Below are 13,187 nucleotides of genomic sequence, written 5' to 3' on the forward strand. Positions count from 1 at the left end.
CATTCTCAACATCCTAAACATGCACATATTAGAGAAATTACAAGTGACACAGCTTACCAATAAAGCAAGCATTTTGCTAGTGATACATGCAATGGCGTGTGATAGTGCATAGGCCCTAATTCAAGAAAGGTGAATGAGTTTAGTGCACCCCTGGTGGTAAACAAGAAGAGAGCTATGTTCGACACCCCATTGGGCACTGAGGCCACTGCACATTTCTTACTACCTTTCAGGCACAAACACGTATTTATAAAAAATGCACACTCTCTTCCGGTCTGGTGATCTCGCTATGTGCTGCCTGGTGTCAACAATGAGACAGAATACATTCTCTCTCTCGCCAATAATGTACTATAATTGCTCTTGTTCACTATAACAATCCTATCCAGGCCCTTACATGACCATGATAACATTAAACTTTAACCAAACAAATATACAATATTTACATATTTATTTACAAACAACAAAATAGGCACTTGCAAACATCCTCATGCGCCAATACTTGTTTACACTTTGTGTCTTAGTCCTTCTCTTGGTCCCGGTCAATGTCTGATGAGGAAAAATAAGTGCCAGTCCCCAAATATACGTGCTGTGGCCACCGCTGGCAACCACCTGCTCACATTGGGAACTGCCTCAGGGTTCTTGGTTTCCCGCACCAAGTGGACTAACTTTTACCTTTCAGGAAATTCTCCTTCTGCATCTGGCACTTACACTAGAAGGGACACAATTTCTCTAAGTGCTAGATGCCTCGGTTCATCCAGCACTTGAAGGCGCTGCTCAAGATCTTTCTGCGATCACACCACTACCCACAAATGTACACCAGTCTGTACTAAACAACTACCTAGACTACCCTTTTCTATCCCTTCCATTAGTCTCTCTCCCTTCCCCAACTCCTTCTCTAACTATTCTGTTTACCCGACAGCACTTTAAAGAGGCTTTCAGTGGTATAAATACTATTAAGAAAGGTAGCACAACAATTTTGACAGCGGTCCTAGTTTAGTAGTGCAGTGCATTTCAAAGAGTCTCACTGCTTTTTAAAGCAAATTGTAGGGGCACATGCAGTGTGCGCAGCACTTGATGAAGTGCACCTCACAGTGCTTAGGTGCGCATTGTTTGATGCAGGGTACCTCAGTGCCTACGTCCACACCACTCATGCAGTTAACTTTACAGACCCTGAGTCGTACGGTGCACTTTACAGTACTGTCATAATTTACTACACTGCACATGACAATGTCTGGGTCTTCAAAACACTGTGAAGTGCACCTCACAATGGCTCAAGCTGCATTGCTGAGTGTAGAACACCTCACAGTGCCTGGGTCCTCATCACTTAATTCAGTGCACCATGTCTGGGTCCACACTGCATGGTGCAATGCACCTCACTGGCTTTGTGTCCGTATTTTAAATAGCAGTGCACCTCACAGAGCCTTGGACCTTTTTGTTTGAAGCAGTGCCCCAATATTTCTGGATCCTCAATGCACAGTGGTGTATACTTTACAGAGTTTGAGTACACGTCAGGCAAAGCAGTCCTCCCACATGTTTGGGCCCCTCGTCGCCTGAAGCAGGCTGAGTCCTCAGCAGATTCTGGCACTCACTTCGTATTGCAGTGTACCCAAGAGTCTGGGCCTTCAATGCATATTGCAGTGCGCCTCACAGAGCATGGATTCTCAGTCACCATGCAGTGCACCTCACACAGTTTAGATCCTCTTTCCGTGCTGCAGTGCACCTCACTGAGCACGGATTCTCAGTCACAATGCAGTGCACCTCATACAGTTTAGATCCTCTTTCCGTGCTGCAGTGCACCTCACTGAGCACGGATTCTCAGTCACAATGCAGTGCACCTCACACAGTTTAGATCCTCTTTCCGTGCTGCAGTGCACCTCACTGAGCATGGATTCTCAGTCACAATGCAGTGCACCTCACACAGTTTAGATCCTCTTTCCGTGCTGCAGTGTACCTCACAGAGCATGGATTCTCAGTCACAATGCAGTGCACCTCACACAGTTTAGATCCTGTCTCCGTGCTGCAGTGTTCCTCACTGAGCACGGATTCTCAGTTACAATGCAGTGCACCTCACACAGTTTAGATCCTCTTTCCGTGCTGCAGTGCACCTCACTGAGCACGGATTCTCAGTCACAATGCAGTGCACCTCACACAGTTTAGATTCTCTTTCCGTGCTGCAGTGCACCTCATAGAGCACGGATTCTCAGTCACAATGCAGTGCACCTCACAGTTTAGATCCTCTTTCCATGCTGCAGTGCACCTCAGGGAGCACGGATTCTCAGTCACAATGCAGTGCACCTCACACAGTTTAGATCCACTCTCCGTGCTGCAGTGCGCCTCACAGAGCATGGATTCTCAGTCACAATGCAGTGCACCTCACACAGTTTAGATCCTCTTTCCGTGCAGCAGTGCACCTCACTGAGCACGGATTCTCAGTCACAATGCAGTGCACCTCACACAGTTTAGATCCTCCCTTCGTGCTGCAGTGCACCTCACTGAGCACGGATTCTCAGTCACAATGAAGTGCACCTCACACAGTTTAGATCCTCTTTCCGTGCTGCAGTGCACCTCCCTGAGCACGGATTCTCAGTCACAATGCAGTGCACCTCACACAGTTTAGATCCTCTTTCCGTGCTGCAGTGTACCTCACAGAGCATGGATTCTCAGTCACAATGCAGTGCACCTCACACAGTTTAGATCCTCTTTCCGTGCTGCAGTGTTCCTCACCGAGCACGGATTCTCAGTCACAATGCAGTGCACCTCACACAGTTTAGATCCTCTTTCTGTGCTGCAGTGCACCTCACTGAGCACGGATTCTCAGTCACAATGCAGTGCACCTCACACAGTTTAGATCCTCTTTCTGTGCTGCAGTGCACCTCACAGAGCACGGATTCTCAGTCACAATGCAGTGCACCTCACAGTTTAGATCCTCTTTCCATGCTGCAGTGCACCTCAGGGAGCATGGATTCTCAGTCACAATGCAGTGCACCTCACACAGTTTAGATTCTTTTTCTGTGCTGCAGTGCACCTCACTGAGCACGGATTCTCAGTCACAATGCAGTGCACCTCACACAGTTTAGATTATTTTTCTGTGCTGCAGTGCACATCACAGAGCACAGATTCAAAGTCACAATGCAGTGCACCTCACACACTTTAGATCCTCTTTCTGCTCTGCAGTGCATCTCACAGAGCACGGATTCTCAGTCACAATGCAGTGCACCTCACAGTTTAGATCCTCTTTCCATGCTGCAGTACACCTCAGGGAGCATGGATTCTAAGTCACAATGCAGTGCACCTCACACAGTTTAGATCCTTTTTCCGTGCTGCAGTGCACATCACAAAGCACGGATTCTCAGTCACAATGCAGTGCATCTCACAGTTTAGATCCTCTTTCCGTGCTGCAGTGCACCTCACAGAGCCGGAGAAGATGCCTTCATTGCCGCGGAGATCTCCATCACCAGAAACATCTTATCTTTGGCGTGCTGAAAGATAAAAGAGCATAATTATTAATAATATAAACGCCAAATCCCCCTAGGATATTCTAAATGGTTTTAAAATAATTCAAAACACTTTTAGAGGGAATGTGACACCCTTTATGATAATTTTGCATATTACCAAAACAAGTGGGGAATTTCTTTTAATAGAAAGTCAGCACTTCTAAAAAATCTTTTGCACTTTTTATGAGAATTGATGGCCAGATGTAAAAACAAGCTTTTGCAATGCAATAGGTCTCGCATTAGGAAAGTTTGAGCTATTGGTATTGTAAATGACAAATATTTTATTTATGTGTTGGTTTTGAAAATAGTGAAATTAATAGCTTTGTCATTTACAATGCCAATAGTTATAGCTTTTGCAAATGTAACACCTATAGCATTTGTAATGCAATATATGTTCTATTTACGTGACTTAGATGTATTGATATTACAAATAACAATGGTTTTAACTTTTGTAACTAACTTTTGTGAAGATTATGTTCAGTGTATTTTGTGACAAAAATCCAAGAACAGAAGTGAAATATTAACATCTTTTTGTGACATTTGTAATAAAGCTTGAAACATTGAAAGAACATATTTGAACCAGTTGTTGAATGGTTGCACAGATTGATGCTGTGGTGGTGCTGAGTGATGTTGTGGTGGCGACGAGTGATGCTGCGGCTTTCAGTGATGCCGTGGTAGCACATAGTGATGTTGTGGTGCACCTGAGGGATGCTCTGGTGGTGCTGAGTGATGCTGTGGTGATGTGATAGATAGATGGAGTGAGTGCGATAGATAGATAGAGTGAGGGCGATAGATAGATAGAGGGAGGAGGATAGATAGAGGGAGGGCGATAGATAGATAAAGGGAGGGTGATAGATAGATAGATAGAGTGAAGGCGATAGATAGATAGATAGAGTGAGTGCGATTTATAGACAGATAGGTAGAGTGAGGGCGATAGATAGATAGATAGATAGAGTGCGAATGATAGATAGAGTGAGGGCGATAGATAGATACAGGGAGGGCGATAGATAGAGGGAGGGCGATAGATAGATAGATAGATAGATAGATAGATAGATAGATAGATAGATAGATAGATAGATAGATAGATAGATAGATAGATAGATAGATAGATAGATAGATAGATAGATAGATAGATAGATAGATAGAGTGAGGGCGATATATAGACAGATAGATAGAGTGATGGCGATAGAGTGAGTGTGATAGAAAGAGTGAGGGGGATAGATAGATAGACAGATAGAGTGAGGGCGATAGATAGAGTGAGGGCGATAGCTAGAGTGAGGGTGATAGATAGATAGATAGAGGGTGTTAGATAGATAGATAGAGTGAGGGCGATAGATAGATAGAGTGAGGGCGATAGATAGAGTGAGGGAGATAGATAGATAGATAGATAGATAGATAGATAGATAGATAGATAGATAGATAGATAGATAGATAGATAGATAGATAGATAGATAGATAGAGTGAGGGCAATAGATAGATAGAGTGAGGGCGATAGATAGAGAGAGGGCGATAGATAGAGTGAGGGCGATTGATAGATAGAGTGAAGGCAATAGAGTGAGGGCGATAGATAGATAGATTGATAGAGTGAGTGGCGATAGATAGATAGATTGATAGAGTGAGGGTATAGATAGAGTGAGGGCGATAGAGTGAGGGCGATAGAGTGAGGGTGATAGAGTGAGGGCGATAGATAGAGTGAGGGCGATAGATAGAGTGAGGGCGATAGATAGAGTGAGGGTGATAGATAGATAGAGTGAGGGCGATAGATAGATTAATAGATAGAGTGAGGGCGATAGATAGAGTAAGGGCGATAGATAGATAGATAGATAGATAGATAGATAGATAGATAGATAGATAGATAGATAGATAGATAGATAGATAGATAGATAGATAGATAGATAGATAGTAATTATGTGGCACTGAGTGGTATTTGGAGTGTATGTTGCATTGAGCGCAGTGTAAATATGTAGCATATAATTGTGTGGCGTGTAATTATGTAAGTATAGAGTTAAAAATGTATTTCTTTAATTCAATATAATTAAAAAATGTGTCAAGGCATAATTCAAAAAGATAATTACATTGAAACATGTTCTCCTCATCAGACAAAACAAACATTGATTACTGAAATACAGTTAAACAAAACACAATATACACATATGTTCTACAGGCATAAAATGCAGACAACAGATGTTTTTTGATAAACACAGATATCAAAGGACAATCATGACATTGATAAACAAACAGTGGCTGTGAGATGGCTCTTCTACGTGAGTTTTGGCACATGCTGTGCCTTCATCAGGAAAGCCACAAAATTTCCTAAAAAACTATTTAAAAGCCAAATAAAATACACTGAGATTCAGGATAAACAACAATTAGAGATGATCAACTACATACCTTCACCAAAATACAAACCTATATTTAAATGATACAGCAAAAGAATCAGGATGAAAGATGGGAGTAAAAGAAAAGAGAAAGATGTAGTGCTAATACCGTCACCCCAAGATCAGAGACCAAATATAAAAGGTCATAATAGGATAATAGACATACTTGATTCAGTTCTCTTATAGTTGGAAAAAGGAGAGATGAGGTTCAGGAGTGCACCTGCTAGTTCCTTGCAGATAATGGCTTTAACTATACTCAAATGGTTGATGAATAGCTATGCCAATATACATGCTTACTGCGCAATGGTCATGAGCCAATCCAAATGGAAAATGATAAATAAGGCAATAAAAACCGAAAGGATGCACACCAGAGTTTATGAATAAAACATAAGTTATTTAACCCCTTCGATGCTGATGACGAGCTCAGCTCGTCATCACCCACGGGTGTCGTGTGCTGATGACGAGCTGAGCTCGTCATGGTGCCACTAAAATGGCAATTTCCAGCACAGGAGGGGGAAAACACCTAGCAGCCAAGGTGTTAATAAATGGATAACATCAGGTAGGGCATATTCCTTGTCATATTCATTGATAGAAGTAATTACCCTCTCCGAGGAATACGGATATGTATGTCTCAAAGGAAGTCTTGTCAACGTGAGCAGGCTTATACATAAGTTGATCTGATCTAGAAAGACGAAAAAAGCTATAGAAATGAGAATAATGGAAAATTGCCTGAATTGGATATGGTTACCTACAGTGAATATGTGAAAACGTGTGTATACCTGATAACAAGTGATAGTTGTCGAGTTCAGGTAATTCCTGACGAAAGGTGATTAATTTGAACTCCAAAAGGTGATTTCTCACTTTAAGTTCTTCACATTGCGGGCGTATCGGTAAACATGGCCCTGGGAGGTGCAAACATTATGGGGATGTTGTTAAAATATAGCCCAAAAACAAAGTAGTTATTCCTTTAAAGGGGTGCTGCTGAGGCCTCTTTGGTGAGAGTAGAATAGTGGAAGTCTAATGTTACCTGAACCTAAAGGAGCCATACCTGCTATCTGTTGCCAAGACGGACGAAAGTCGGACCAGACACGTGTGCCGATGAACTGAATGAAAACGGGAACGGCAAAGTTCCTGAATTTAAATGGGCATGAAGTGTGACATATATAAGTGACATGATGTAGTTTGCGATAGAACGTCAGAACAACAAGACTGTGACTAATGAATCAGTCAAGTAAGATGTGCATGACGTATTTGGTCATCTGCAAGCAAATGGCAGTCGGGCGTCAGTGCATCTAGACCGCAACTACCTGACAAGTCACGTAAGATGTAACAATATTGAAAACTGATGAAAACTGAAAGAGGACTTAAAAGCAAACGGAGAAACATATAAGCGATCAAAGCGATGCTCTACAACATAAACATTCGGTCATCTGCAAGCATATGGCAGTCCGGTGTCAGTGCATCTAGACCGCAAATACCTGACAAGTCAGGTAAGATGTAACAATATTGATAACTGATGAAAACTGAAAAAGGACTTAAAAGCAAACAGAGAAAAATATCAGCGATCAAAGCGATGCTCTACAACATAAACAAGCTCTCAGCATTGGGTGGCGGGGGAGCGACATTGGGCGGCGGGGGCGAGGGTGCAGATTCCTTTTAAGTCTGATGCTGAGGCTCAGACAAATGGTGTGCGATGTGCGATGTGGCTGGCGATGTGCACGCACCTGGCTCACATGCACTGTATCTAATCCGCAGTTTGGGTAGACTTTTGAAAGCCAAACAAACAGTGCTAAAGCAATACTGTAGACGAGACCTAAAAAGCACTCTGTGATAGCAAACCCTGCAATTCACAAAATCACAGGCATTTTTTAACCCTAAAATGGGTTTATTGGCCAATTTCAAATCACAATTAGGACAGGACGCTAAATGGTCAGTCCTTCCTAAATGCGATTCTTAATGGTATGTATCAATGGTTTTTGAATGCAAGGTGCAAACCATTGAAAAAGTTCTGACTACTCAAAGGAGATGGTAACAGATTTGTAGATTGGGAAGATGTCCCCTTTGCAGTTTCCCCTTAAGGAATCGTCTCTGGTGACTTCATTGGGGTATATGGGTGAAGGGGTCCCTATCTGCTCTGCCTGATGTGTTCCCAAATGGGATTTTTTTTATGATCTTCGGTTCCTTTATGGTGCACCAGCTGTTTCCATTTGGGAATGTACACACAGATATGGGTGTACGCAGATTTTTTTTTCAGGGGGCGGGGGTATAATTTAAAACATTTTCAAGATCGTGCTTCCGCTAATAAAATCAGCATGAATTTTATTTAAAGGGTAAGTGAAAAATCCAGGAGGGGCAGCGCCTATCTTGCCCCCCTTGCAGACGTCCATGCACAGAGATGGTGGTCTGCTGTTTCTTCCAGGCCACCATCCCTATGTTTATCGTCAATCGCAGTGATCGCGAATATCGACTTACCTAATTAACAATCATCAGCTATATCTCTCTGTGACCCGCAGTGACAGGACATTTTGTGATGGGACCCATTGGTGCACAGGTTGCATTGCATAATTGAAGACTGGTCGCTTGAAGTCAATGCACAATTTGCAACCACATATGCTACCAGTCTTTTCACACCCGGGTCCATAGTGAGCTTTCCATATGTTCTGACTGCACACCCTCTGAAACTAATTCAATGTACTTTTTATAAATAGTCTACATACTTTACAATAACTCTACTCGCATATGAACAAGATCTTTTACCCTTCACTCATATAGCAGGATCACAAAACATTTTTGACTCGTACTATTTTATTGTGGTAAGATAAGGCAGCACTTTCTCCAAGCACATTTTACTGTTGTACTGTGAAAGCAAAATTCTGAAGGTGGTAATGTGTGCATATTTGTTGTGTAATATTTTGTTATGCAATGTTTCCTGTTCTGTTTATTTCTGTTTTCCTGTGTTAATGTGCTACATTAATGCTATGTGGTTTTGTTTTGGTGTACTGTAGGTGTAGTGTTTTGTTTTCACTGTTTTGTTTTGATGTGCCCTGTTATATTTTAATTGTGTTTCTAGGTTGCTTTGTGTATGTTTTTGAGGCATTTGTGTTGTTTACTTTACATATGTCATAAAATGGAAAGGACAGGGCTATAAGTCTTTAAATCATCCTGTTTTAATATCGAAACATTTTTCTGGGAATTGCAAGGGCCTCACCCACACATAGTGGCACTCTTCATCAATGGGCTAACAGTACTGGAACACAATATGTCCGGGTGAGCTCAACCACCCCATTCCGATTTTGCTAGGAAATCCATACAACTCGGATTTGGGGGGCTTTCCGAGCAAAACGTGCTCTGGGAGTTCGAACGAGCAAGTACGATGCTGCCGTATGCTTACGGACTTGGTTTGTGCAGACTCCCATTGAACTATATGGGAGCCCTGTACAAATGTGTACACATGCTCCCATAGCAGAAAAGGGGTGTTTGGAGAAAAGCGTACACCCTGTGGCGGGCACCCCATGGTGCTCGCCACACTGTGCATGCCTGGATCAGGGGGAACCATGGGCTCACCCCGTGACAGATTAGGAGGGCCCCAGGTGAAGGGGGACCTGCAACGGCCCCCAAAGTATGCTACGGACAGCCGTTTCATCTCCCTGAGACCGAGGCGAAGCTGCTGTCCGAATCATGCATCGTACTCACTCGGTTGGAATTCGCATCCATAGCACAGCACAATTCGGCTACAAACGGTTCGGGTCCCGGAAACGGATCAGTAGGAATGTACGTGATCTTCACATCGTACTTTGTTGATCGGACATGTGTACGATTCGGTCCTAAACAAGGGCTACGAATCGGATGCGGAAAAGCCAAATCCGATTCAGAGGCCTTCCAAACGACATCGGAATCGGGCCCTTAGTGTGGGAGTGAGATATTTTCTTTTCAGCTGACCAATGAAAGATTGATTTGTGGGAGCAGTCAATATTAGTGCATCATGCAGAATATATAATATGGATGATGGGTGGCCTCAGTTGAATTAAGAAAAACTCTAACTTTCCCATTAAGATTAAAAAATCGATATTTTAAATATTTGGGAATGAAAACAAATGTTTCAACATTCATGTATTTCTTTAATGAATTCTTTTGTCTGTATTTTTGTGTATTTTGTTGAAGTTCAAGTTATCGAAATTGCTCAGGCCAGTGTCCACAGCTTCCAGTAATGACTCAGAGGGGTTCCCCGGATTTCAATAATGCTTCAGTGGGGTCCCATGATTCCAGTAATAGTTAAGTGGGTATACACAAAAGTGAAACGTTTTAGAATTACTGGTTTAGGACTATTCATAAGTTGTTTTTATTACAGGATGCCCAGGTTGGATTAATAACTACAGTGGTGTCGATGGACTGGAGTTATTATCACCTGACAGTCTAGTTTCGGCCAACCTTTGTGTGCCCTACAGGCCTTCGTCAGGACATGAGAGGTCACTGGCTGTGTGTGTATAGTGTTCTCAATGGGTAACACATGCAGCATACCCATAGGTTTGACAAAGACAATGAGAACATGGAAGACTTATCGTATGAGGGTTACTCGTATCTTGTGTGCATGCTTGCCATTGGATAGTTTCAGTTGAGGTAGTTTCAACCCAGGGAGTGACAGGAGTGTCAAACTGTAGTCCCACATTCTTCAAGGGAAAGATACCACCTTTTAATGCTCTGGAATCCCTCTGCCATTTTTTAAACATTTACAACTGTGTTAGGTGGTAAATTAGTACTGGTCTAACTCGTAAACTACTTAAGACACCGGACTGCCTTATAGTGTAGCAGAAACTGAGCCTTACCTTAAAGCTCTCAGTGCTCACTCTATATGACAAAGCCCAAGAACTCTTTGCAATTTAAATTAATTCTGTACACTTTTATAATAACTCTTCATACTTTAAAGTAATTGTATCAACTTTGAACATATTTATACACATTCTTATGAGCAGTTGAGCATTTTGTACATACTTTTGCTACCTTTTCATAAGCCTTTTTCGTACTTGAAGATTTTTCAATAATGCTGAGCATTTGCTACATAACCCTGCACATTCCCTTGAGAAAACCTTGCTTCTTTTAGATAAACTCTGAATAATAGTCACCGACTTTTAACCAATACATACACAAGACTGTGTAGAACATTAAGGGCCTGATTTAGAGTTTGGCAGACATGGCAGAGTACTCTGTTCAAACTCTTGGTTCAGCCGCCCTATTTAGAAACGGGCAGACAGATGTCTTTCAATCAATGCTTCTCCTGCTGGTCTGATGCTCTTCTTTTCTGCCACCGCCAGGGAAACGTGGCAGTGGTTAACGGAAGAATTAACATAATGTCCCACACACCCAGGGAAAAGACTCCAGCAAGTGATCTCTAACTATGGTGGTGCTGTCTGTCAAGGTGAAGGCTGCCATAGTCTAAATCAGGCCCTAACAGAATAGCAGGAGAGTCAAAACTGGACAGAAAAACAATGCACTGAACAATAGAGACAATGCAGGAGATGAACATTCTTTTTTGTCTGTGGTGTTTTTAAGTTCCTTTCTGGGAAGCTTTTAAGTTGTGTTGTTGCTGCTCAGAAGAAGTAATAAACGATTTATGAATAATGCTAGACTCCTGTCTTGCCATAAAATCTTAATAGCATTACAACATACACAGAAAAATGCAGGCAAAAAGGTAGTTGTTTGTCTGACCAGTTTTATTTTATTTGATTACTTGCAGAAAAAAATGTTACATCAAAATGCAACCGATTACAAAGACTCCTGCAAGGAATTCTCTCAATTTATAAAAAAGATTAAGAGCAATAAGTAATGTAAGTTTGACAGCTTTCATAAGTGAGTCCAGAAGGTTTTGAACTGAATGCATTGGAGGCAGTTTGGACTGGTGGAATGTCCTCCTTGGAAAAAAAAGGCATTTTCCAATAGACAATGTATGTCTGAGATGTTTACTGCTGAAATGTTGAGGGATCAATTAATGGTGAGAAGAGAATGAGAAGTCAGAAGATATGCCAAAGGCTGAAGATCAGTAGGGGTCCCAAGTTAAACAGACATAGTTGACCAATCAGAGGCTAGGAAATATTTATTATTATCAAGCCATAAGGAGGACTCTAGTCAACCTCGCTACCCCAAGATAATCCCTTGTTCCTAAGCCCATAGATCAAGCCACAAAGGAAGAAACTGAGAACACTGATGCCCCTACACAACTTGATGGTCAGCCTGTAAATCCATCTGAAATTTATATGGGGAAACAAAGCTATCATCACTATAATGATGCCCTGCATTTACCACCAGCTTGCACCCCATATGTCATTGTCCTGGAAGACAACCAAAGGTTAAGCCTTAATCAAAGGCGGATGGTCCATCAGTAAAACGTGGTGGTGCACTAGTTAGGATCAAAATTGGGCTGCTGTGATGATTTTCCTAATAAGATCCTTTTAGCCAGAAGGGTAGGATGGATTGGCTCCCCATAAGAAGACTCCAAAGGATACTGTATTGTGGCGAATTTTAAGGATCCAACATTAGTAAGGTATCTTTTACACCATTTGTCCTATCTGATTATGAATAAGGATGGTATTCAGGTTCGTCCATTGGGGTATATTTATTGGCCAACTATTATGACATCTAACTCTCCTTCACTTTCTGTACGGTGGAAAGAGACTCAGGTGGGGCCTGATGTTTGTTTTAGTGTGTCCACAATGCATTGTTTTAAGCCACTTGGAGGTATAATACAAATAGCTGACTACTATGTTCTGATCATCCCCATACTCAAGTGGCTCCTGGAGTATGTGTGAAGTGCCCGAAGTCTCACATCATGTTTTCCCTATTGGAGATGTCCCTTCCCATTTTCGCATACTAGGCTAGATAAGGGTTTGTTTCTTGTCTCTTGGAATAATGCTGGGAATCATACCAAATATCAAATCCTAATTGGCTCTCTTTTGTGTGCAACTATGACCTTATCTGTTGTTAAGTCACTTGGATGAGAGATGATTTCTACAATGATGTTTTTTATGCCTTTTTTCAGCAGGCAGAACAAAGGGAGGTCTGGCTACGTTTGTCTTGGTTAAAAATACTTGTTTTCAAACATGAAATCTGGTCCTCACCACATTTTTGGTTACCTTTTTCTCTCTCCAAACTTCCTTTGTAATTTTATTGATTAAAATACGATTACAATTTTTTTATTCATACCTTGGGACATATGATAGACTATTTTTATGCCTTTTTGGAAAACTTTTGTAAAATAACTCTTGTTGGGGAACATGGCGGCTAGCTAGCATGCTGGCCATGAGCACTTCATATCTCCACATCTCCG

General features: G+C 41.9%; 1 protein-coding gene across 8 annotated transcripts in view; it reads right to left on the reverse strand.

The window, feature by feature from the left end:
- Positions 1-430: 430 nt before the first annotated feature.
- TMC8 (transmembrane channel like 8) overlaps positions 431-13,187 on the reverse strand; it is a 119,687-nt gene continuing 106,930 nt past the window's right edge. For all 8 annotated transcript variants that reach the window (XM_086931102.1, XM_086931098.1, XM_086931101.1 and 5 more), the window contains one exon: positions 431-3,476. In XM_086931102.1, the coding sequence (XP_086787228.1) occupies positions 3,405-3,476 (72 nt within the window). In that variant the 3' untranslated portion in view covers positions 431-3,404. The remainder of the gene's footprint in view (positions 3,477-13,187) is intronic.

The sequence above is a fragment of the Lissotriton vulgaris genome, chromosome 7 (genome assembly GCF_964263255.1).
Source record: "Lissotriton vulgaris chromosome 7, aLisVul1.2, whole genome shotgun sequence".
NCBI classification, from domain to species: Eukaryota; Metazoa; Chordata; class Amphibia; order Caudata; family Salamandridae; genus Lissotriton; species Lissotriton vulgaris.